General features: G+C 43.0%; 1 protein-coding gene across 1 annotated transcript; it reads left to right on the forward strand.

Annotated features, from left to right (window-relative positions):
- Positions 1 to 19: 19 nt before the first annotated feature.
- On the forward strand, positions 20 to 17,308 carry F2R (coagulation factor II thrombin receptor). The gene is made up of 2 exons (XM_036280722.1): positions 20 to 204; positions 14,864 to 17,308. The coding sequence occupies exons 1-2, from the start codon at positions 117 to 119 to the stop codon at positions 16,051 to 16,053; spliced, it is 1,278 nt and encodes a 425-aa protein (XP_036136615.1). The 5' UTR covers positions 20 to 116; the 3' UTR covers positions 16,054 to 17,308.
- The last annotated feature ends 9,888 nt before the right edge of the window (positions 17,309 to 27,196 follow it).

A 27,196-nucleotide genomic window follows, 5' to 3' on the forward strand; every position in this document is an offset into this window, starting at 1 on the left:
GCTCCTCCGGGCGGCTGGGCCGGCGGGAGGAGGAAGAGAGTACGGGACCCGAGCCCCCGGGGGCGGAGACCGTCTCCCGGAGCAAAGCCGCGCGGTCCGCGCCGAGCCTCGGGACAATGGGGCCGCGGCAGCTGCTGCTCGTCGCCGCGGGCCTGAGTCTGTGCAACCCTTTGCTGTCGGCCCGCACTCGAGGCCGCAAGCCAGGTGAGAGCTGCCCCGGGTGTTTCCCCCTGCCCACCTCCGGCCTCGCAGCCGGGGGCCTCCTTGGCCTTGGAGAGGGCGGGAGGAGCAGGGACGCTGCTGAGGGACTAAGTGGGTACAAGTTGTGCCTTCTCCTAGAGGAGTGCATCCCCGAGCGCACCCTCTGCCTCAGTTTCCTTCAGAAGCCAAACAGGCGTTTGGGCTGGGGTCCAGATTCTCCCCCAGTCATATCCAGGCGGGGTGTGCCCTTCCACCCACCCCGCTTCTCGGGCTTTGCACTCGAGTTTGAAGGGTGCACCGGCCTGCGACCGGGGTGTTGGATATGGAGGAGGACGGAGTCTGATTTTCCTAGAGGAAACCTGTGGTGGTGCCTCATTGTAATTCTTGTCACCGTTTCTCCCAGGACCACAACCCCAAAAAGAGCCTCACATTGCTCCACCGATGAACTTTCTGGCCTTTTCAATATAAAGTGGAGACCTGGCCCTGCCGGTGTGGCTCAGTGGTTGGGCATTGACCCATCCACCAAGAGGTCACTGGTTCGATTCCCTGTCAGGGCACATGCCCAGGTTGTGGACCAAATCCCAAGTGGGGGGCATGCAGGAGACGGCCAGTTGATGATCTCTTTCATGGATGTTTCCATCTTTTTCATGGATTTTCCATCTCTCCCTCCCCCTTCCTCTCTCTCTCTCAAATCAATAAAGAAAAAAAAATTAAGTGGAGATCTGCTCCCGCTTAAGTTTTGTTTCGTTTGAATTGTTTTCTTAGCATTTTACAAGCGAGAAAAGTGATGTAGAGAAAATCTTAGTCCCTTCTCACGTGTAGTGGAAAATCAGTACCAGCAGTCTCTGGCACAGGCCTGTGTACTGGAGGAGCTTGAGGTGTGCATGTCCGGTGATGACAGGATAGCCACAGGGCTGTAGTGGTTGTTAGGAGGTTGGTTACCTAGAACCCAGTTTCAGGAGTGAGTTGAGGAAAGCGATCTCTCCCCAAAACCCAGCTGGATCAGACTCCGTGGAAGGTCAGTATTTCAGTGACTGATCTGCTACAAGGTGGGAGTTTGTTCACTAGAATACATTTACCACAAGTAGTGTATTTTTAAGTATCTGGCTACTTGACCAAATAAATGTATTTTCCAACGTCTCCTCCCTAAAAAAGCAGGGCAGAGAAGTTGTTTTTAGCCTGCAAAGACACTAGTTATAGAGTGAGAAGAAATATTGTAATGTCTTTATAGCAATAATTACTTTATAAGCTTTCAGAGACTTTATGCAGAAACAAATTCTAGCTGGTTTATTTGTTGTCTGTGAAAGATTGTGTTCTCTTATTGTTTCACACTGGAAATCATGTAGACGTGTCAAGATTAAGAGGTGACATCGTTTTCTCTGCTCTCCACCTCTGCTCAGGGTAGTTTTGAGGTGATGCTTTTAGGAAAAGTAAGAGTCACAGACAGGTCCCCAAAGTTTTGCAGCAACCAGCCGACCTGCCTGTATTGATAACATGAGCATAATTTCTTGGAGTGTTTGGGGAAATGGGGAGATCTGAAAAATTGTGTGTGGTGATATGTGATAGCACTCTGTAATTTTATTTTGGGACCAGGTCTTAAGAATACAAATTTTTGCTGGAGATTTGGATAGTGGGATGGAGAACAGATGTTTACAAACGCTGCATCCACCTTAGTCCCCTTTCCTCAAGTGGAAGGTGTTTGGCCTGTTAGGGAGTGAAGTTAAGGCTGGTGTTCCTGCCACACCTCATACTTTCTCATCAACTTAGATAGTGCATGCTAAGATGCGTGGTGCCGGTGTAGACAGAAAGATAGCAACAATCATTGGCTATGTTATCTACACTGGATTCTGGAACCACTTTGGGAGGGAAAGAAGAAAGGAAGACGAGAAAAGAAAAGGAACACGTGTTCAGTGCCATATTCTGTGTCAAACCCTGGACAGAAGGCATTTTTACTTCAAATTATCTCATTTCACCCTCTCAAAATACGCTGTTAGGTGGGAGCCTTTTGTCAATTCTGAAACTAAGGCTCAGAGACAGTGTACCAAAACCCCAAATGGAGGAGGGAGCCCTGGGTGCAGGCAGTAAGTGGGGCCCTGTCGATAGAGAGTTTGAAATCATGGAAGCTCTGTTTTTTGTTCTCTCTGGCAATCCTAAACCGTATCTGTCATAACCGGCTCCATGTGATTATGAGGGTCTGTGAGACCAGTCTGGGCCTTGCCGAAGCAGTGTCGTACTTTTTTGTCCCCACTCCCTTTGGCATTTCCTGCACCATCACTTTGTGGGTAAGTCATCTCCCTGGCTAAGATTATAAACTGCCATTTCTCCGCCTGGAGCTTATGACAGATGTTCACTCAGCAAATATTTACTAAGAAATCCTTAAGTTCATTAACCAGTTTACATTCCTTTTTCCAGGCAACTTAAGTGAGATGATTTGCCTTCATCATAGAGGACCAGTGTCCAAGAGATGATGTTTATAAATTTTATAAAGACCGGGAGGGTGAAAAGTTTCAAGAATAATGGATGGTCACTGTAGCGGAGGGATTGGGTGGGAGATTCCACGTGCTGTCCTCCTGCCCACAGGGTCAAACCCAATTTCTTAGCCCAGAATGAGGTCCCCGTGCCCTAGCAGGATGGGTCCCCAGGATCTGTCCAGCCTCTCTTACAGATCATCTCCTATTACATAACCTGTTATATTACCCACATTTCACCCAGCCCCCAAGAGCTATGCTTTCTCTGGCTTCTGTCCCCTGCCACTCCCTCTGGCCAGAATGCCCTCCTCATACACCACATGTTCATATTTAATTAAAAACAGCTACCTTATATCAAGAACCTATTACAGCCAACACTTGTTTCTTGTTTAGGTACATTACATATCCTATCTTGTTTATTCCTCGTAACAACCCTTTGAGTATGTGTCATTCCCATTCTACAGGTAAAGAAACAGACCCAGAATGGTTAAGTCACAAGTCTAGTTAGAAGCGGAACTGGGATTTGACTACAGGCCTGTCTTTCCTAAGTGCAAGCTTCTCTACCGTCCCCAATAGAGAGGAAGCCTTCTTGCAGTAGAGCAGTAACTTCACTGTGCTACCCAGTCTCCCTAGAAGGCAAAGTCTGTGCCCCATTGACTTGGTAGCTCAGCCCTAGCACATGGAGGTGTTTAGTAAACATTTATGCATGGATTGCAGTATCCTGCCATTTGTTTTAGATGATTAAACAGATGATTAAACATAGATATGCTGATTAATTGACTGTTACTGAGAGATTGTAGTCTTAAGCCCATACAAAAGACACACAACTGGGCCTTGCTGGTGTGGCTTGGTTGGGTGTTGTCCTCTGCACCAAAAGGTTGCACATGTCCAAGTTTTAGGCTGGATATCCAATAAGGGGGTGTGCAGGAGGCAGCAGATGCTCTCTCTCTCTCTTGTCCCCACCCCCTTCCTCTCTCTCAAAAACCAGATTTTTTAAAAAGACACAAAACTGGATAGTGATTCTGCTTTAAGTACACCAGAAACCTCTGAAAGTCAAATTTCTTGTTAACCAGCAAATAATTGTCTACTCTAATATCTATCTAAATTCTTCCTTCCCTCTCTCCCTTTTTTTCTTTCCTTCTCCCTCAATTCAATTAATTAATTCATTCATCCATTCCTTAGTGGTTTTGACTTTATTTTTATAGGGCATATTAAGATAATAGGTTCTGCCTAATTTGTCCATTCTTCCTTTGTGTGAGAGCATTTTTGAGGCTTTCTCATCCCTTTGTCAGGAATATTTTCATGTCATCTCAGCTGGACATCTTTCTACCCCTCCGTCTTTCTACTCCAGTATCTCTCAGTTCTTTATGTCTAAAAGGAGTGGTGTGCAGTGAACCCTGACTTGCAGTTTCTCAGCAGCTCTGAATTTGCTCCTTTTCCAACGTGCTTCTGGCCAGTATCCTTCCCTGTGCCCCTTCCCTCCTCTCTGGGTCAACTCACCTCTGTCCTTGTCACCCTCACAAGCTGGAACTCAGTCCAAGCCTTGAGCTGGAGTTCCACTGAGACAGTGGAGTCATCGGGACCCTGGATTCCTAATCTTCCTACTTTCTTCATTTTGGACACACATTCCTCTTTTCCTTTGAAATTCTACTCTATTTCTCTCTTTCTCGTTTTCTTTCTTTTTAAAATCAAAGTAAAATTTACATAGCATAAAATTAAACATTTTAAAGTATACAATTTAATGGTATTTAGTACATTTGCAGTGTTATCTCTGGGTTTTCCTCTGCTCTGTATTTCATATCAATAGAATCATACAATACGAGGCCTTCTGTGTCTGGGGAACTACCCTTTATCTAGTTTTCTTGAGTGCCTGGGCTCCCCCTCTGCTGCGGGATACTCACAAAAACTCCCCAAAAGTCATTAAGAACACGTCTTGGTTTATGTTTGACCATGATGCTAGTGTTGAGGACTCCACAATTTCAAAATTCAGAATTTTCTGTTTGTTTTTCTATTCTGTGGTTTCTTTCATTTTGCCTTTTGCCCTGTCTTCTTAGGCCTAGACTATCAGAGTACATTGTTCTCTCTATAGACTAAGATTATTATTTCTGGATTTGAGCTTCTACTTCCCCCAAATACCCTCTCCCATTACCTTCTCCCACATTGGCCTTGTGATGATACTTGGAGAAACCCGCTGAAGTTACCCTCCTTCCCCTCCATCCCCAGGAAGTTTACCCCTTTAGAGCTCATCACAAGCCTTTATACATTCTTTATTTGCTTTCAAAAGAATTTGCCTTTTGAAATAACAGGAAAAATCTGTAATTTGCACTTGAAAACAAATTTATTTAACTGTAGGAAAGGTCACAATATAATCTATTTATATTTCAAGTTTGTGATGAATTAGAGTCAGATATTAAATTATTGTAGAAAAGTGTTTTCCAGTACTTTCTTTTTTGCTAATCAAGAGTAAAACTGTAAGAAATACACTTTTTAATGTGACACAGTAAATATGCATGGACCATAGTGTATAAATAAATATGGAACAAATATTTTACCAAAAAATACTAAAATTTACCACATGCAATGCATTCCGATATTTTCTACACTATTCTGTTTTTCAGAAATGTCTGTTACAACCCTGTAAGTTGATTTTGTAACCACTGTGACATTTGTATCATCTTAAAACCTAGGAGGCCCGTACAGTGAATTGTCCCCGGTTGTTCGAATTAAAGTCCTTGTTTGCTTTGAGAGGAGAGTTCTGTTTTCTAGGGAGTGTCCTTAATGATTATTTCTATCATATCTAGCACCTAATTTGTTTGAGTTCAGGTTTACAAACTGCAATAGGACTTGGGCGGGCTTGGAGATGGAGACAGCTTGTGTCAGGAGGAAGTGGTGATTATGACCAGCCTTTACTGTGAATTCGTTTTTATTTGAGCCCCCAACATCGTGCAGAGTAAGAGCAGCGCTCCCAGGACCCTGAGCTCAGGCCTGTGACTTTGAGTGAACACAGGCTTGGAGGGATCAGAGTGGTTCCCAGAGAGGCCAGATAGTGTCGTGGTCCCACGTGTCAGGCCCTGGCCTTCAGGAGGCTCCAGACGAGGGCCCCACGCTTCCCTCTTCTTTGCGCCTGCTCTGGCCGTGGGTACACTGGCATTTACATTTGTTTTTATGTTGCACTCCCCTGTGACCTCCTCTGTCCCCGCTGAGTGAGGTGTGGGATGGGAAGGGTGCAGCCCCTGATAATGGCAGCCTCTTAACTCTGCAGTCAGCATTTGTTTACCCTCTTCTTCCTTCAATTCTGGCTTTTCCGCAGCAGAGATTTTTCATTCACTTACTGCTCTTGCTTCTGTTCCATCTTGAACAATATTTTATTTATTATTTTTTATTTTTGTGTAAATCCTCACCGGAGGATTTTTTTTTTCTTTTTAGAAAGAGTGGAAGGGAGGGAGAGAGAGAAGGAAAGAAAGAGAAACATAGATGTGAGAAACACTTCTTGTTCTTAGAGAAACACTCGTCGATTCGTTGGCTCCAGCGCGAGCCGGAACCAGAGCTAGGCATTGAACCTGCAATCCAGGTAGATGCCCTTGACCAGAATTGCACAGGACGACATTCTAACCACTGAGTCACACCGCCTGGGGCTTGAACATTTTGAAGATTTTTCTGTTTTGTTTTTTAATACCTCATTACTACATCTATCCTATCTGTGAGGGCCGGGCTGTTGGTATTTGGTTGGTGGGCAGCAAAGGTCAGCAGGACTCCTGAATTTCCAAGCAATAACTGTGGGCATCATCAACTTCAGTTATACGTTCACATGGCCATGTACTCCCTGCTGAGTTAAAAGGATGGGCTGGTTCATTTGTTTGGTGAAATGCTTAAAAACAATAGTACTCTTTTAGGAGGAAGTCCTGAATTCGAAAGTTTGTTTTTTCTTTTTTTTTTTTGGTATGTGCCCCTAGGGGCCTGGACTCTCTGGTCCCCAGGCCACTGCTCCAACCACCGAGCCAAACCAGCCAGAGTTGTTTTTTCTTTAAAGAGACAGGATAGTGTGATGTGCTTCAAAGAATATGACTTTGGAGCTAGGCAGATCTATGTTAAAATCCTGGCTTCTCCAGTTATTCGCTGTGTGACTTTGGATGAGTTACTTAGCCTCTCTGTGCCTCCATGTTGTCCATAGAATGGGGGTTATAATGCTTATGTAAAAATGTTAGTGCCTTGGCCGGTTAGGCTCAGCAGTTAGAGCATCAGTCTGCGGTCCACAGAGACCCGGGTTCGGTTGCCGCTAAGGGCATGTACCTTAGCTGCAGTTTGTCCCAAGCCCTGGTTGGGTCATGCGGGTGACAGCCACTCGATGTGTCCCTTTCATATCGATGTTTCTCTCTTTCTCTTCCTCTCTCTCCCTCCCGCTCTATCTGAATAAAAAATGGAAAAATGTCCTCAAGTGAGGATAAAAAAAAAAGTTAGTTACATGAGGTAAGGTAAGTGAAGTAACAGGCACATAGTAGGTGCTCAACAAATGTTAAGTGTTTTTCATACACAAATCCCTTCATATTCCAGAAAAGCCTTAGGATTTGGTATCAAATTCTCTAAATGTAAAACTGTGTTCATACATTAAGAACTTCTCCCCCTTCAAAACTAAGAAAAATGAAAGCAAAATTCCTTGTTCTTAGAGTCTACTGGTAAGTAAATATGCAAAAAAAAAAAAAAGTTTGGGTTTTATTTTTACTTTTTATTATGAAAATTTTCAGACATACCCAAAAATGAGCAGTATAATTACCCTCCATATCTTATTCTATCAATATTCTCTTTTCTCCTCCACAAACTGGACATCTTTTTAAGCAAATGCCAGACATTGTATAATTTCATGTATAAATATATCAGTATATATTCTTTTTTTATTTTTCTCCTCACTCAAGGACATTTTTGCATTTATCTTCAGATAGAGCGGGAGGGAGAGAGAGAGAAACATCGACGTGAGAGACACATTGACTGGTTGCCACCCACATGACCCCAACCGGGGTGGGAACAGACTGCAATCGAGGTACGTGCCCTTAGCAGGAACCAAATCCGGGTCTCTCTGGTCCACGGGTTGACGCTCTAACTGCTGAGCCAAACCTGCCAGGTCTCAGTATATATTCTTAAAGATACAACCTCCCTTTTTTATATAACCACAATACTATAATAACACCTACAAAACTGAACAGTTTCTTAATAGCATGTACTATTCAGTCAATGTTCAAATCTTGCTGATTGTTTCATAAATGATTTTTACTTTTGGTTTATTTGAATCAGGATCCAACAAGGCCCACCATTGCATTTGGTCGATAGGTTGCTTCAGATAGAGTGGGAAGGGGAGAAAGAGAGAGAAATATTGATGTAAGAGAGACACATCAATTGGTTGCCTCCCGCATAACTCTACCAGAGCCGAGTATGGACCGCAACCGAGGTACATGCCCTTGACCAGAATCGAACCCATGACTCATTGGTCCATGGGCTGACGTGCTAACCGCTGAGCCAAACTGGCCAGGGCGCTTAAATTTCTTTTAATCTGTGACTGCTTCCCCTCTCCTCCTTTTTTATTGCTGTTATCAAATAACTGGGTCATGTTTTATGTAGATTCTCCTACAAACTGGATCTGGCCAGCTGTATCTTGGAGGGTTGCTCAATAGGCTTGTATGTCTCCTGCATTTTTTGTAATTTGGTAGGTTTGGTTTATGCAAGCCTACCTACCTCAACAGTGGTGCTCTGTGCTTTCCATTGCATCACCTCCTATCCTCTCTCTTCTTGAGATATTAACATTACTCAGTGGATTCAGGTGTTGTCAGCTTGATCCAGCCAAAAGTTCCCCATCACCCTTTCGCGTACCAGTTTTAGCAACCACCGATGATCTTTGAACTAAATTCGTTATTTCACTAAGAGCTTCAAAATGATGCTTTTCAAAATGTTATTGCATCACCCTGGCCAGTTTGGCTCAGCAGTTAGAGCATGGGCCTTTGGACCAGAGAGTCCCAGGTTCGGTTCCCGCTAAGGTCACATACCTCAGTTGCAGTTCGTCCCCGGCCCCAGTTGGGGTAGTGTGGGTGACAGCCAGTCAATGTGTCTCTCTCACATAGATGTTTCTCTCTCTCTCTACCTCCCTCCCACTCTATCTGAAGGGAAATGCAAAAATGTCCTAGGGTGAGGACAAAAAATAATAATAAATGTTATTGCATTGCTGTTTATGAACTGGCATTATTATATACAGAACTTTCAGTGAGTATTTGGTTTCCCTGAAATATTATTTAGATAGAAAAGGCAGGATAAATGCTTGAATCTTGTCTTTATTTACCAGATTTAAGACTAGGTCCTCTAATTTTCTCCAGAGGTGACCAAAAAGACTTTATTTTCCTTTTAGTATCATTATGAACTCCTGAATCTCAACACATTTAACATGTTTTAAATGTTTCAATGCATTTCTGTTATTATTCTTTTGATAGTCAATTGTCACACCTTGGCCAGTGGGAGCCCTATCAGATTGACTCCAGAGTCTTTCTGACCTAATCCTAATATTCTTGTAGAATGTTCAAGGCTCATCCTGTGTATTTCCTACTCCAGATCTGGAGCCAACCATTTCTTTAAGGAGCACTGGCCCTGTTCATCGGAAAATGGTGTATATTTGCATTTGAGATAGTGGGGCATTCTAATAATGCTGCTGTTTTTCCCTGATGGAGCTAGTATGTTTTTTTTTTCTTTTCATCATCCTCTGTTTTATTCCTCTTTAGCTTGTAGTGTTGATTCACTTGTGGCGAAGCACAGGGTACAATTTTCCTGCTCAGTGTGAGAATGTGGGCAAGGTCCTGGAACTTCTGCTTTGTTAATTCCCAAAAAGCCTACCTGGCAGAACTCTGAGTCAGAACCAAGGCTGGCATGTCACGGGAGGCTGGCATGGTGTAAATCCACGGGCCCTGAACGAGCATTTCATCGCCACTCTGCTTCTAGGCCGAATCTCGTCCAAGGTGGAGAAGGCATTGCCGGGTCTGCTAATTTTCTCAATTCTCTAGAGTTAGAGAGTCCATCTTTCAGCTACTTAGCAATATGCTATATTCAATAACAAAACTACTTGAGAGTCGTTAGAGAAACCTAAATTTACCAAGAAGTATGAGAATTGATTCTAGGGCCTGAGCTGCTTTTTGTGAGAAACCGTAGCTTAACAACAAAGGCACAGATGAGTTACAGAGCTTTGGCTCACCGACAGGCACTTTCTTCTTGACCTGTAAGCTGTGCTGGGATTGGAGGAAAAGCGATACTCAAACTTGAATTTCAGCCTAAGGGCCTTAAGCTGGTTGGACATATCTAGTGACTTGCGATTGATTTTGTTCTTTTTTAAAGAGAAAGTTTATTTAGAAAGTCACAGAGGTCGGGAAAGTGAGCCAGCTGGGTGTGGGTTTAGGAAACAAGTTACAGCAGCCAAAGCAGGGCCCTTGGAGTTTAGGAAAGAGGGAGGTAAAGGTAGCGCCCTGGCGGGGAGAACAGGGGAAGGGAGAGCCACCTGGGTTATTTTTTATGCTGGTACATACTTAAGAAAAAAATTTTGCTGACATTCTTTAATTTCACAACAGCCTTCAGAATATCAAACCTATAGTGTCAAGAAAAGGTGACACCTTAGGCAATAATATTAATCAACAGATTATGTGTTCTCACGGGGCTGCGGCCCAGTGATTTTGTGTTTCAGTGGGGATTAATGATTTTCTCATAAACACCATAGTGCCCAAGATGGCCTAGCCAGGGAAGGAATTTTTGAAAACAAATACTTATTGCCAAAGTACTAGAGTAACCTAATGACAGTTTTATTTTCAGACCAAGTAATGGTATCTAAGAAGCTTAATTATGAGTATTCAGTACTTTTCAAATTTATCACTCCACTAGATGGTGTCTTGATTCATGTGTGCACACACGCACTTCTTTTTTTTATCTTCACCCAAGGACATTTCTCCATTTTTTGTTCAGGTAGAGTGGGAGGGAGAGAGAGAGAGAGAGAGAGAGAGAAACATCGATGCGAAAGGGACACATCGAGTGGCTGCCACCCACATGACCAACCAGGGCCGGGGACAAACTGCAACCGAGGTACGTGCCCTTAGCGGGAACCAAACCCGGGTCTCTCTGGACCTCAGGCCAATGCTCTAACCACTGAGAAAACCAGCCAGGGCCACACGCACTTCTTTAACCTGCACGTATGATGAAAGTCCTTAATCTGGCCAGGCTCCCAAAACTGCACAGGAGAACTGTGTTATTTTAAGGTTCCTCTGGGTTAGCATTTTTAAGAACACATATCTTTGTGGTACTAAAATGCTAGAACCCATTTATTCTTTTCTTTCAATTCCCACACATTCATCATGACCTTGAGGACAGCCTCCCATTCCATGGGGGCTGTCAGCACCAGTGTCCGACCTCCATGAGGGGTCAAGAATGAGTTAGTTACATCATGGAGGGAGAAGGTGATGCTTCTGGAAAAGGCTGTGAATTTGAAATTTGATGTATGTGTGACTTGACAACCTGTTCGTGTCCCTTATCATACCAAAAAACTGGACACTGTATATAGGAGAGAAGATGACCTAGATTCCATTGTCATTTAAAATATTTGAGAGTGAGCACATCATTGAGTCTAAAAGCAAACTACATTGAAGTGAGTGGGGCAAGATAATAATTTCTTACACTGATTAATTTTTATAGTTTACAAAGTGAACGCATGTCCCATTTCAGGTTTGTAGGCCGAACAATTCTTAGAATCATTTAATGTTTCTGAGACTGAATTCCGAAGGATTAGGTGACTCCTGAAAGAGCCGATATGAGAATGCAAATCTGTGATTAAAAGCTAATTTGAGGAGCACTTACCATGTACAGGGTGCTGGAGATTCAGAGATGAATAGGACTAGTTTCTTACCCTTGGGGAATAATCTGGATGTGTACTCAGAGGTTCTCACTAGAGACCTTTATCCTTTCCCTGTGATAAATCTGCCAGGCCACGCCTTCGCTCGCAGGGGCCCACTCCTGACCTTGCTGAGGTAGTTTAACCTCCGCCCCTCACTGCCAGGCCCGTTCTGCCTCTGTCTCTCAGTTGCTACTACTCTAGAGTTACTCTTTATTTTGGAAATAGATGCCAACTTATTGTATTTTATTTTCTGGTTCTAGAATTTTCATTGATTAGTTTCTTTCCTAGTTTTTTATTTATTTCAATGAAATATTTTTCTTTACTGTATTGAGCATCGTTGCAATACATCCTTTAAAATCCTTATCTGCCGATTTCAACATCTGGATCATCTTGGGATTGGTTTGCATTGATTATCTTTTTTAAATTTTTGTTTATTGATTTGAGAGAGGAAGGGAGAGGGAGAGAGAGAGAGAGAGACATCAATGAGAGAGAACATCGATTGGCTGCCTCCATGCCCCACACTGGGGATTGGGCCCACAACCTGGGCATATGTCCTGACCGGGAATTGAACCAGTGACCTCTTGGTGCACGGGTCGACATTCAACCACTGGATCATACTTGCTGATTTTTAAAAATATCAAATGAGCCCTGGCCGGTTTGGCTCAGCGGTTAGAGCGTCCACCTGCGGTCCAGAGAGACCCGGGTTCGGTTCCCGCTAAGGGCATGTACCTCGGTTGCAGTTTGTCCCCGGCCCTGGTTGGTCGTGCGGGTGGCAGCCACTCGATGTGTCCCTTTCATGTCGGTGTTTCCCTCTCTCTCTCTTCCTCTCTCTTCTTCCCACTCTGTCTGTACAAAAAATGGAAAAATGTCCTCGGGTGAGGATAAAAAACAAACAAACAAACAAACAAAAAATATCAAATGATTTTAGATTGTGTGCTGGACATTATCAAATTATAAAGACTCTGAATTTGTTTTATTCTCCCAAAAATTTGTGTTGTTTTTGCTTTTGCAGACGATTAAATTTTTTGGACTCAAACTACAGACTCTTCCTCAAAAACAAAAAGCACTTACTGTTTTCTTATCTTTAGCAGAGTTGCTTTGCATCTTTCCTACACATGCATGGTTCATTTAAGAATCACCCAAAGCCTAAGCAGAAATCACATTGGAATTTAAGGCTCCCCTCTCTGGGATTCTCTTTCTCACTTTTCAGTTTCTGTGCATGTCCTGAACTCTGTCCTTTGGTTCTTCAGGCCAGAAGGACTGTGGGCTTCCAATCTGAGCCTTAGCATCCTAGCCATCCTTCATGTCACTGACTTTAACCTTCTCTCAAGTTAAAAGCCAGTGAAAACAAGAAACCCACCTGGTATCATTCTTTCAATAAGATTCATTCCTCTCCTCCCCAACCACCACCCTATGAACCTAAATGCCTTCAAGTCATTGATTTGGGGGAGGAAGAGGTTTGTAACTTTATTCTAAGGGATGGTTGGGTCTAGTAGGACCTCACAGAGCGAGCAGAAGCAGAACTATCTGTTATAGCATTATGCCTCTGTGCAAGTTTCTGTTTGCAGGAATGTTCCAGTACTGAAAAACAAAACCAAAGGTTTCACAATCCACTGTATGTATTCCATTTCAAGTCGGTTTTTAAATTCTCTAACATCATTAATAAGTGACCCACATATTAGCCCTCAATGCAAACACTCCCAGTAATGAAGACCTCGCCCTTTTTCTTCTGTGGTTTCTCTCCCCACTCCTCAGCTTCCCAAGACCAACAAAGGCTCTTTGTCTGACTTTCCTTAATGGCAGAATTTTAGCAAAGCTCCTTGGAGAGAAAAGCTGGTTGAATTCCAGAAGCTAAGTGTTGCATTTCTTTGATGAACATTTCAAATGGATGATTTTGGTGGAAGAAAGTGATAAAAGGAATACGTATGCAACCAAGCCTTTATTTTGACTTCTGGTTGATGCTCAAAAGAGCCGGGTTGGCCTGGTATCAGCTTCAATGCATATAGCATTCCGGAACTAAGCTGAGGAAGGCCATCAGCCTAGACCATCTGCTACTCCACTAACCTACTGAGGAAGGAGACAGGAAGATAACTGGGGTACCTTGTGGTTGTATTAGAAGATAAGCCAAGGGACTGTGGTTTGGACCCAAATATGATGAGAGATTCGGGACATTTTACTGTGTAGTCAAACTAAAGATAGTAGAGGAAAACTACTGTCACATGGATAATGGTCATGGCAATTGGAGCCCTTGGTCCTGCTCTGAATTTGCCTGTCACTCCATAACCTTTAAGAAGTCTCAGTTTTCTATGCAGTTTTCCTTTGTTGATGGGTTTCAAGGAATGCTCCAAACTAAATGGAGAAAATGTACAAGTGAAGGCACGTGGAGGTAAGAGAAGCCATGGAGTCTGGAAGTGACTTGTTTAGATGGACAATGGCTAATATAGTAAGTATAGTCACTGTTTTTTCCTTTATGTCAGGTACTCAGCCATCCTGAGGTCTGCTGGCAGATCTTGAAGAGTGTATCATTCACCTCTGTTTTTCTGAGGAGTAGAGTTTTAAGTGTTTTCTTGGCCCAGCTGGTGTGGCTCAGTGGACTGAGCATCTTCATGTACTAAGAGGTCACTGGTTCGATTTCTGGTCAGGGCACATGCCCAGGTTACAGGATCGATTGATTCCCTGTAGGGGGCATGCAGGAGGCAGACAATCAGTGTCTCTCTCTCATTGATGTTTCTATCTCTCTCTCTCCCTCTCCCTTCCTCTCTAAAAATTAATTTTAAAAAACATATTAAAAAAATAAAAAGTAAATAAATGTGTCTGCTTATGTCAAAACATAATATATTGCCCTGACCATTGTGTCTCAGTGGTTGTAGAGTTGGCCCAAGGCCCGAAGGGTCACTGGTTTGATTCCTGGTCAAGGGCACATACCTGAGTTGCAGGTTTGAACCCCAACCCTGGTCAGGCACACGTGGAGGCAACCAATCAGTGTCTCTCTCTCACACCGATGTTTCTCTCCCTCCCTCTCTCCCTCCTGCTTTCCCTCCCCCCTTGCCACTCTCTCTGAAAATCAGTGGAAAGGATACCCTCTGGTGAGGATTAACCACAACAACAAAAAAACATAATATGTTTTGAATTAGCTAATTCTCTGATAAAGTCTGTACCCCACCTGGGCATCGCCTCCTTTTTACCACCACTCTCCTAGGAAGCAAAAGTAAAATGTGCTCTCTTTTTGTCTTTGGCTTTTTAATTCCTTCTCTTTTTAAATTTATTTTTTTATTTAAATTTTTTTTTTCAGAGTTAAAAGCAACAAACGCTTCTGTGGATCCCCGGTCATTTTTTCTCAGGAATTCCGATGATAAATTTGAACCCATCCCAGACATGGACTCTGAGGAGAAAAATGAAAGTGGGCTACCTGGAGACAGATTGAGCCCCATCAATGCCAGCCGTCCTCTTCAGAATCGGCCCCCTGTGTACATCTCGGAAGATGCCTCTGGATACCTGACCAGCGCCTGGTTGACTCTCTTTGTCCCCTCCGTCTACACTGGCGTGTGTGCAATAAGCCTCCCTCTGAATATCATGGCCATCGTTGTGTTCATCTTGAAGATGAAGATCAAGAAGCCGGCCGTGGTGTACATGCTACACCTGGCCTTGGCCGATGTGCTCTTCGTGTCCGTGCTCCCGTTTAAGATCAGCTATTACTTTTCTGGAAGCGACTGGAAATTTGGGTCTGAGATGTGTCGCTTTGTCACTGCGGCCTTTTACTGTAACATGTATGCTTCCATCATGCTCATGACAGCCATCAGCATTGACCGGTTTCTGGCTGTGGTGTATCCCATGCAGTCTCTCTCCTGGCGTACGATGAGGCGGGCGTCCTTCACCTGTATAGTCATCTGGGCTCTGGCCATCGCGGGGGTGGTGCCTCTTCTCCTCAAGGAGCAAACCACCCAGGTGCCGGGGCTCAACATAACCACCTGCCATGACGTGCTCAATGAAACCCTGCTCGAGGGCTATTACGCGTATTACTTCTCGGCCTTCTCTGCTGTCTTCTTTTTTGTGCCGTTGATCATTTCCACAATCTGTTATGTGTCTATCATTCAGTGTCTTAGCTCTTCCACAGTCGCCAACCGGAGCAAGAAATCCCGGGCTTTGTTCTTGTCCGCTGCTGTTTTCTGCATCTTCATCATTTGCTTTGGACCCACAAACATCCTCCTGATTCTGCATTACGCGTTCCTTTCTCCTGACCCCACCACAGAGGCCGCCTACTTTGCCTACCTCCTCTGTGTCTGTGTCAGCAGCATCAGCTGTTGCATTGATCCCCTGATTTACTATTATGCTTCCTCTGAGTGCCAGAGGTACCTCTACAGCATCTTATGCTGCAAAGAAAGTTCTGATCCCAGTAGCAGCAGCGGTCAGTTGATGGCAAGTAAAATGGATACCTGCTCTAGCAACCTGAATAACAGCATATACAAAAAGCTGTTAACTTAGGAAAGGGCTGCTGGAGGGTTACAAAGAAAAGTTTTAAAAAGCAAAGAACCTGAGGATGCTATTAGTCCTGCCCCAAAAGTATTTACTTTACCATCCTAAACGACGAATGTGTGATTTGCATGCCTCCTTCTTAAGAGGGCCATTAAGGACATATATTTGTTAGTTACAGAAAAAGATATCATGAATAGAAAACAGTGTTATTCCAAGGCAATATTGCCAGTGCTACAATAATAACTGAATGTTACTTGTCGATACATTTAGGTGACTTGCATACATATGTTGTATATATACTCACACACTTGTCTCAGTTGCCATGCAGTATGGAACAGGCACTTGGAAGCCCTCTTTTTACCCCAAGAGATTAGGAAAATAAACTCTGATTCTCTGATTTAATATGCAAATTTCCGGTTGGCAGAGTTTAGCCCTGAATATCTGAAGATGTCCATCAGTAGTGAGGGATTCTGTAGTTTGGACTTACACAGCTTTTGCAAATAAGTTTATTTTGAAATTGTTCAACAGCTTGAGGTTATTGAGAGATAAGAGTGCTATTTGTGTGTGAAAAAAACGTTCTACTGTTTTTCATTTTAAACATATCAAAGTTTGCATTCTTGATATGAGTAGCATGTTTGATGTTTTACACACTGTATATGTAAACCAGAAATGAGCATAGGTCCCACCAGTGACCTGAGGTTGCCTTTCAAAGTAACCTGCCCTGGATGGAGGACGCCAAGCAGTACTTACAAGGCAGGGTTGGTCCAGACACCCTCCAGCTGTGCCTCCCAGAGAGTGGAGGGATCGGGACACACTTGCTCTCTCTCCTGGGGTCCCTTTGGGGGTTTGCTCTGAGTGGATCATGTTTAGTAGAAACTGGCAGAGGAGGATGTGCTATCCCAGGAGATAATGACTATGAAAGACTTCTCTGCCCGTTCATTTTAAGAACAGAGAAAGCATGTTCACTTCCAGCAGTTATCCTGCAAGGTCCATTCTCAGACGGAAGCACCCATTCAGCAAGCATGAATACCCATTATGTGCTTCGGGCACTCTGATGGTGCTGGGCAATAGCGTTGGATAAGGCTAGGACCTGCCCTCAAGGCTTATTGATGAAAATATACTTCCTATATTATATTGTGATATATAGGACCTGTCCTCAAGAATAACAAAGTAGCCCTGGCTGGTTTGGCTCAGGGCTAGAGCATCAGCCTGCGGTCCAGAGAGACCCGGGTTTGGTTCCCGCTAAGGGCACGTACCTCGGTTGCAGTTTGCCCCCGGCCCCAGTTGGGGTCGGGTGGGTGGCATCCAGTCGATGTGTCTCTCTCACTTCGGTGTTTCTCTCTCTCTCCCTCTGACTCTCCCTCTCACTCGATGCAAAAATGTTTTCGGGTGAGGGGGAAAAAAAAGAATAACAAAGTAGACTAGACATAGAGTATGATATGTGCATAATAAATATGTCATTATATAAAGAAGTATTTTTAGCCAAATGTCACCAAACAAGTGTCTCATATCCTGTCAATTGAAAAACTTTGAACATTTGGATTATTGCTTCCTGTGGTTATCACTTGAGATGAAAACACAATATAATATAGGAAGTACATTTTTATAAATAAATCTTTCAGTCTACATTAATTGGATACTTTATTTACAAATGTTTTAAATAAAACCAGGTTTTATTTTTTTATTATTATTTTTTTTATCCTCACCCAAGGACATTTTTCCATTTTTTGTTCAGGTAGAGTGGGAGGAAGAGAGAGAGAGAGAGAGAGAGAGAGAAACATCGACATGAAAGGGACACATCAAGTGGCTGCCACCCGCACAACCAACCAGGGCCGGGGACAAACTGCAACTGAGGTACGTGCCCTTAGCAGGAACCAAACCCAGGTCTCTCTGGACCGCAGGGCTAAAACCAGGTTTTAAAGAAAGAATGAATTATGTTAGTCTGATTAGAAATAACAGAAGAAAATTAAATTGACTTTGAATTCTAGCAAAATTATTCTATATTTTCCATTCACTTTTCTTAATAGCTAATGAGATGGTTTTAAAAGCTTTTTTTTTTTTAACCCCAAGATAAGTATCAAGTGCAGAAAGTCCTTATGGATTTGACGAAATAGGTTGAAGTGTATCTTTTTTCCATATGAAAAAAAATATTGGCATCTTAAACCAAAAAAAAAGAAAGTTCCAAGCAAATGCTTACCTATTTAAAAGAACAAACTACTTCCAAATGCCATAGAATAATTTACATTAAAGTGTATATTGTAAGTAGAAGCTAACATTGATTGTATTAATTTAGTTGCTATACTCCTTTTCTCTAACTCAGTGGAGATTTACTGTCATTGTTTATTCAGTCTGTGTGTGTGTGTGTATTCATATACCTCTGACTTAATATGACCATCATTATTATATTATCAGCCTGTACTTATAAAATATCATGTCACTGTTTTTATGTTCTCTCTTTTTTAAAAATATGTGTAACCTATATTAATAAACATGAAAGTTTGCTTGCTATCTGTTTGGAACAGATTTGTATTGTACCTTTCAGGGCCCTCGCAGGAAGGCCAGTCGAAAGGTTTAGCTGAAGCACATTTAATGAAGAGGTGATCTGCAGAGGTGTGGACAGGGTTAAGGTAACCCGAGGGTTAGTGAAGCTGTTACCACCCCAGGACCACAGGAGGACGGAATACCCTGACCCCCAGTCTCTGGTTTTCCACTGATGCCTCCCATTGCTCCTGATCTTAACCCAAACCGAGAGGTCGAGAGAACCTTGGTGACGCAGTCCAGGAAGGTCAGCTCGGAGCATGGAGAAGGGCTGAGATCGGGGAGCACAACTGCTACCGAAGGCACCGGGTGATTAGCTCTCTGGCTCTTTTTGTTTTTTTAATCCCTTCTTAGGAAAATTCAAGGTTACATCATTGAAAATATGTTCAGATTCTTAGGTTACAGGCACAGAGGATAGAGTCTGCAGTTCCTTCCTAGAGAGATTAAATGTCAGAGCCAGGATGACGTGTTGAAACCCAAAGAAGGGCTGCCTTTGAGTGACAGTCCTTTGCCATCTAACACCCTCGGGTAGAAGGGAAATTTAAAGGAAAATGAGAGTTGAAAATCAATAAAAACTTCTGATAATGTATGTCTAGATTCATAGTCAACAGGAAAATTATTTCAACTACATAAGAATTCTGTTAACACCGAATTTTTAAGTTAACACACAAGCCTAGGTTTCTGGGGCCTGGGCCTTCGGAAGTGCTTCGGGAACAGACACACTGAGCGAGGTTGGCCCCGCTCCACCTGAAGTAGGAGCCCGCTCTGACCAGAACGGGACCTTTAAACCCCGATAGTGTTATTTTTAAAAATATGTTTGAATTCAAAAAACACACTCGGATTTTCTTAACAGGAAAATATTTGTTTTTCCCACCGAGTCAAAAATAGGATTTTTAAGGAAATGGAAGATTTGCTTGTTGAATCTACAAGTGGAACATTTTAGGTTATACTACTGAATTACTTAAAAAAAATGTTGTCATGTCCTTCAGGAAGTCTAAGTTCCGAGAGCAAGTGGCAGAAGTTAAGCAGTGTTTGTGACCAAGTTTTTTAACTTTCTGAGGCCTGGGCTCTCCACTAGTAGCTTATCTTCACCTGGAATCAGTACAAATTAAGGGGAAAACAGTCACCAGCAGTAAGTTCCCGGCAGAAATGGCAGAGCTGTGTGGCGATTCCTTTCCAAATGACCAGACCTGGGGATAGCCCAGACCGTGTTTTATGAAGGAGCTGCAGTTAGGTGAGCTGCGGTCTCGGCAGAGAGGAGAAATGTTCCCTCAATGACCGTGAGTCCTGGAGACCCTGTTAGAACATGTACAAGGTCAGAACTATCTTAAAACACTGAGGTAGCTTTGCCCCTTTTTGGTCGGATTCTCTCACAAGTATACTGGTGAGTTTTCCAGAGGCTACATGATAGGTGATAGTGTAACAGATTGAATGATGAAGCAGATAGGAAAATCCGACTCTCTTCTCTGCAGCCAGCCATTAAAGAGATGAGCAAAAAATACAAAACAGTGCAACCCTCCTCATTAATTATTATTTGGGGAAAAAAAGACTCTTGTGGAAAATATATTTTTGTTAACACATAATGAGTTTATTATTTGTTTTTTGGGGTTTTTTTTACATCTTTTTAAATTCAAATACCATTCCGATCTCTCATGGTCTAAGAACATTCAAATAATAAACTAAAAAGAAACAGATGTTAAAGATTGGTCTTTAAACATTAGAGCCAATGATGCCACACTTGCCTGTGATCTCGCAGACATAAAACCTCAGTGGCCACCAGACCACTCTGCAGAGCTTCCTTAACTGAGATTTTTGAAGCTACCAGTTTGAGCACTACAGACTCCCCCCACCCCCTCAAGCTCTGAATAGCTGTAGGGATCTCAGCAGGGGCTGGAAGAATCAGCTCAACCTTGGCTTAGTGCCAAAAAGTGGCCAATTGAGGCTTCAGATAAGTCATAGCAGAGTGGACCAGAGTACGGGTGGGCCTTCTTCCTGAGGTTACAGACAACTGGGCCATGGAGCAAGGACGGAAATCGGTTTTTTGGTATTTTTTTAAAAAATAGATATTTTCAAAAGTTCTTATTTTAATGTCTAATGTGGTAACTATTGGTAGATATAATCAGTGGTTTGCTGTTAAACCACATCTCCAGAAAAAGAAAAAGCCCCTAATTTGTAGCATGAGCCAATTTCCATGGTGTATATATATTCCCTCTATTGCCAATTTCAAGCTTCCAGTGATGTTGGCTTGAAAATTCCTTTACTTCTCAAGAGCTGGTACAACAACTGGATATAACCTACAGACACGAAAACTTTATGGGATTTTAAAGAATGTTTAAGTGTATTAAGGTGTCCTGTGAGAACCCTGCTGTTTTGGGAGATTTCCCAACTGTATCACCTTGAAGAAGACATAGAAACCGGTGGTGATTATGAAGCACAGAGGATGGGCAGCTGGCTCACAGCTGCAGGCCAGCGCGGTGGGTCGGGAACTTGCAGCAGTGGAAGCTGATTCAAGGCAGCAGGCCCCGCGTGGCCTGGGGTTGGAAAGCTTCGCGTGAGGCCTGTTTCCATCCCACGGCTGTGAGCACCGTGGGGCCGTCACCATCAAGTGAGCATGAGGCTGCACGCTTCTTGTGGTGGGCACTGTTGTGACTGCACGTCGCTCTTCGGGAAAACAGAAACCAGAGGTCACAGCCAGCAACATCTTGGGATCCAGATAACACGGTATGTTTCTACCCAGCTGTCTGTGTGTTCATCACTTCAGGAAATGACTCAAGCCCCAAGGAGGTTAGCTTTGAAAGCTGCATTTACAGTAGCCTGGAGACCGGGTGGCGGCAGGGCCGGTCTGGCTGTTTGGCTCTTAGTAACCCCTTTCGTGTGCTGCGGTGTGGCCCCTCCAGAGACGGAGGACATGACTAAAGCCGGATTGCCAATACTAAGATGCATTTAAGGGCAGGCCCTCAATTGTTTTTCGTTTGTTTTTGTTGTTCTGTTTCTTATCCTGAGATACCTAGTTGCTTTAGAAACTGGCGGACATATAAAAAAAAAATTTTTTTTAAATATCTCCCTGTCCTCCAGGAGCTGTTTTTTGGATTTAATCATAATATATCATACTTAGTTAAGAATCATGGAATTTGAACACCTTAGATTTTAGAGTTTTATCAACTCTGCCTTGTGAGAAGGAAGTTTTAGACACTTTGTAAGTCACTTCTCTTATCGGGCTGCAGGTGGACTCACTGGAGAGCTTCTAAACAATTCCGGTGCCCAGTCCTTCTAACCAATAGGAAGCTGAGTCTTTGGGGGCGGGGCCTGGGCATGTTTACAAGCCCCTCAGGGTCTAGACGTATAAGCCAGAGTTGATACCTACCACTGCTTTAAGAGAATGCTTCTCACATTTAACATGCATTCATATTATCTGAGGATCTTGTTCAACTGCAGACTGATAGAGAGGTATCTGGGGTGGGGTCTGCATGGCTAACAAATTCCCAGACGATGTTGACATTGCAGTTCCTTGGGTCACACTTTGCATAGCAGGGCCCTAAGATATGGATCTTAGGCAAAATTTGGCCAGGTTGGAGGTCCAAGCACTGAGAAAATTCAACTCTCCTTAAAGTCATTTTCTGGGACAGTTTTTTAAGTTATGGTAAAATTGGGGCAATATTAATGTAGCAGTATTATAGGTTCTTAATCAAAACATGTTTTAGGTGATATCTATTTTGTTGTATATTTCCTCCCCTCTTAGGTTCTTTTCTAGAGGGAAAGATAGCTTAAAAGGTTCTAATCTCACACATAAAACCTTTTCAAAAGAGGCTGGGGGTTTAGAATGGCGACTCCACTCCAGTTTGTGCAGATAGTGCCTGGCTACCAGAAAGCAGATGTGAATGTGTTTCTTGTCTCTGGGTTTAGCTGAAAGATGGTGACCTCAGGGACATGTTGGGGTGTAAGTCAGCATCAGGAGCTTCAATCTGGCTGGTGCTGGAATGAGTGGCTTTGGAAACCCAGTCACTTTGGAAAGTGAGTCAGCCCAGAGGTCATCCCGAGGGGCCCATGACTCCACTGTGCCGAGGGGAAAAGAAAGATTTAGGAAGTGCACTCTGGGAACACGTAGTAGCAGTGTGTACAATAAACCCAGGGTAAATTCTTCATTACAGAACCCCTCTTACAAACTGATTAAAAAACTACTAAATGGTGAATGAGGAACTAAAATGTACGGGGAAAACATGTTGCATCTCAGCAATAATCAAATAGCTGCTAGCACTCTCCTACCTAATTAGCAGTGCCATTTTTCTATGCTGGTTAGAAATGGTCTCTAAAGAAGGGAGGAAATAAACATACCAACAAGGGGAGGAGAATGCTGGCGGACATGCTTGAGGAAAGCAATTTGACAAAATGTCATCACCCTTAAAATGCTCATAACCTTGGACCCCTTGTATGACTCCCTGGGAATCTATCCTCAAGAAATAATTATAGCCCAGCAGAGCGACTCAGATGGTTGAACTTTGTCCCATGCACCAGGAGGTCGCCAGTTTGATTCCCCATCAGGACACATGCCCAGGTTGCAGGCTCCGTCCTCAGTAGGTGGTGCAGGAGGCAATTAATGTTTCTCTTTCATCGATGTTTCTCTCTCTCCCTCTCCCTTCCTCTCTCTGAAATCAATAGAATAATAATAATAATAAAGAAAAGAAATAATTATAAACTACAAAAAAAACCAACAGACTCCTAGTTTTTCTTTTTCTTTCTTTTTTTTTTTTTTTTTGATATTTTGTACAGATAGAGTGGGAGAGAGAGAGAGAGAAACATTGATGTGAAAGGGACACATCATGTGGTTTCCACCCCCATGACCCAACCAGGGCCAGGGACAAACCGCAACCAAGGTACGTGCCCTTAGCGGGAACCGAACCCGAGTCTCTCTGGACCACAGGCTGACGCTCTAACCGCTGGGCCAAACCGGCCAGGGCCAGACTCCTAGTTTTTAATAGCATCCTTATTTGTTTATTAGCAAAAGACTGGAAACCATGTAGATGTGCAAGCCTAGAGGACTGGTTCTCCAAACACTGTTACACCCATTTTAACTGATATGTATTAGTGTCTCTAACATCACTGAGAAGTGCTTGTAATTCTCAATTTTTTAAAGATGCAATGATGTTTACAAGGTATGGTATTAACAATATCAAAGAGAAAAAAAAATGGATCCCTGTGGGGTCTATTAGCAAAGGATAATGGGAAGTATACCAAAACATTTCAATGTGTTTGGAGAGTAGGGCTACTTTTTTCCTTTTATATATTTCCTTTCTCTTTTCCAAGGATGTACTACTTCTCTAATGAAAAAAGAATCCACATTAAAACCAAACAAAACTCATACTAACAGAAAAAAAGGGACAGGCTGTTACCACCTTCTTTTCTTCCCAAGATATAAAGGTATACATGTTACCTGTGCTATAATTTTTTTTTTTTTGATGGTACGTGCCCCTAACTGGAACCGAACCCGGGACTCTCTGGTCCACAGGCCGACACTCAACCACTGAGCCAAACTGGCCAGGGCATGTGCTATAATTTTTTAACAGATACTCTTGAGCATCTCCTGACCACAAGTAGCATTTCATACCTCAATGTGTTATTTAAGCAGGGGATAAAAGTCTTAGAAAATTCTGATTCTATGCCCACATTTGACATTTTCAAGACTTTTCCCAAATTATCTTGTGGAATACTGGAGTTTTCTAAAACTTGACAACATAAAAATGTCTTTAGCCAGACTCTGAAGCCAGAGATGTCTCTATTTGTCCCCTATAACTACCAGAACATTCAGCAGAATGTCCTGTCAACATACATGACCACAGCTGGGCCTCTTCCTTGTAGGCTTTATGCTTACACCAAAAGGGCTGCTCATTCATTTTCCTCTGGAATTCATTTTTCCTCATCAAGTAGCAAACATTATTTGCTCAAAACAAAAACTTGATCATGACTGATTTCATTCCATAATTACGTTAGTCCTCTTATTCTTAAAATTAATCTATATATGTAACCCACATATTATTTATCATCTAGTATTTAAACAATCTGATTAATTCTTTCATAAGCTCCTTTAAAAAATACTGGAGTTTCATTTCTTTAATTTCTGCCTTCCTTGGCCCATATTGTTGGGTCCTTAATTTAACTTACTCCTTTTTAAAAAATCATAATTAAATTAAATTATCTACTTGGTGTGAATAAATCAGGTACCCACGGCCCATTATTTCTGTTCAAAGAAGGCAGTGTGAGTACTTGATAGAACCATATTTTTTTTGTCAGCAAGAAGGAAACCATGCTTTATCTGAGATGCAAAAGTTTCTCAGGATGTTCTACAGATTATCATGTCTATCTGCAAAGTAATTAGGTATTTCCCTTAAATATTGGCCCTAAATATTGGACTGTATCCATTGAAAGGTTTAGCCTAACAAATAATTGCCTGTCATTTATTTTGCCTTGTATGTATAGAATTGGGGACTTTTTTTTCCCTAGAGATACAATTCAATGCTCTCTATTCATGTAGGATTTTAAATGTATTTTTAATAGGTAATACTCATATGATTCAAATTTCAAAACAACAAAAGAAAGTATAATGAAAACTTCCCCTCACACCCGTCATCCCTCAGCGGTAACCACGGTTAATGGCTTCTTTACGGTGTTGGATGTATTTAAAAAACAATCACTTTTAGGGGGCAATAGGAGAGTATAATAGGCCCTTTTATTGTTTAATTATGTTTGACTTTTTTTTTTAATTGATTTTTTTTTAAATCCTCAACCGGGGATATTTTTCCGTTTATCTTCAAATAGAGTGGGAAGGAGAGAGAGAGAGAGAAACATCGATGTGAGAGAAACACATCAACTGGTTGCCTCCCGCATGACCCTGACCAGAGCCAGGGACCAAACCACAACCGAGGTACATGCCCTTGACCGGAATCAAACCCACAACTCTATGGACCATGGGCCAAAGGTCTAACCATTGAGCCAGGGCTCTTTATTAATTTTAGAGAGAGAGAAAGGGAGAAGGAGAGAGAGAGAGAACATTGATTGGCTGCCTCCTGCATGCCCCTCACTGGGCATTTGGCCCACAACCGGGCACGTGCCCTGACTGGGAATCAAACCGACGACCTCTTGATGCATGAGTGGATGCTCAACCACTGAGCCACACCAGCCAGGCATATGTTTGACTTTTAAAAACTTCCGCTGGTGCCCTGGCCGGTTTGGCTCAGCGGTTAGAGCGTCCACCTGCGGTCCGGAGAGACCCGGGTTCGGTTCCCGCTAAGGGCATGTACCTCGGTTGCAGTTTGTCCCCGGCCCTGGTTGGTCGTGGGGGTGGCAGCCACTCGATGTGTCCCTTTCACATCGATGTTTCCCTCTCTCTCTCTCTTCCTCTCTCTCCCTCCCACTCTGTCTGTACAAAAAATGGAAAAATGTCCTCGGATGAGGATAAAATAAATAAATAAATAAAAATAAAAACTTCCACTGGCATGGAGATATCAGTCAGGTATTGCTACATAACAAACCACACAAAACCCAGAAGCATATAATAATAAACATTCATTGCTTGTGCTCTGGGGTTCTGCTGGCCTATCAGAATCATTTCACTGATTTAGAAAGCTCTCAACTGGGATGACGCGGTGACTTAGCTGTGCTCTGTAGGTCTCCCGTCTCAAGCTCGCTAACCTTGGCCCGGTCTCATGGCAACAGCAGAGGAGCAAGAGAGGAGAGGAAACACGAAGGACGTCCTGAGGTCTCAAACTGGAGTGGCACATCCTCACTACAGTCACATTCTCTTGGCCAAAGCAAGACCCAAGGCCCTCCCAGATTCAAGGGGATGGAGAACAGACACTGTCTCTTTAGTGAAAGGAATGTCAGTCACATGGCCAGGCGTGGCCACAGGAAGCCAAGAAGAAGCCAGGCCATCCTTGCAATCTACTGAACATAACGTCTGAAAGCATAGGAATCATCGTTAAAGGAGTGGCTTAGCACCCAAGAATTGTACTTGTGCAACACGTGGCCATGATTTCTGAGACTCTTTTAGTTGTTTAAATAGTTTTTAATATTAATGATTATAGAAACATCTCAAGGCCTGGGTCCTGACTCACTCAGGCAGCACATGCCTTACCATTGTCAGGTGGGAAGAGGGAAGATAACTGACCCAGGACCGTATTCGAGGAAACATGAAATATGATGCCCTACCAAAGAAGAGTGGCATTTTATTTTATTTTTAATCCTCACCCGAGGATATTTTTCCATTTATTTTCAGACAGAGTGGGAGGGAAAAATAGAGAGAGAGAGAGAAACATAGATGCGAGAGAAATACATCAACTGGTTGCCTCCTGCACAACCCCGACCAGGGCCAGGGACTGGAACTGCAACCAAGGTACGTGCTCTTGACCAGAAGTGAGCCCAAGACTCTTTGGTCTGAGAACTGACGCCTAACCGCTGCGCCAAATCAGCCAAGGCAGAAGCATGGTATTTTAATTAAAGATTTGTTCTTAGCCCTGGCTGGTGTGACTCAGTTATCTGGGCATTGTCCTGTGCACCACAATGCTGCCAGTTCAATTCCTGGTCAGCACACATGCCCCGATTTCGGGCTCATTCCCCAGTAGGG

This window comes from Molossus molossus, unplaced genomic scaffold (genome assembly GCF_014108415.1).
Source record: "Molossus molossus isolate mMolMol1 unplaced genomic scaffold, mMolMol1.p scaffold_m16_p_3, whole genome shotgun sequence".
Taxonomy (NCBI): domain Eukaryota; kingdom Metazoa; phylum Chordata; class Mammalia; order Chiroptera; family Molossidae; genus Molossus; species Molossus molossus.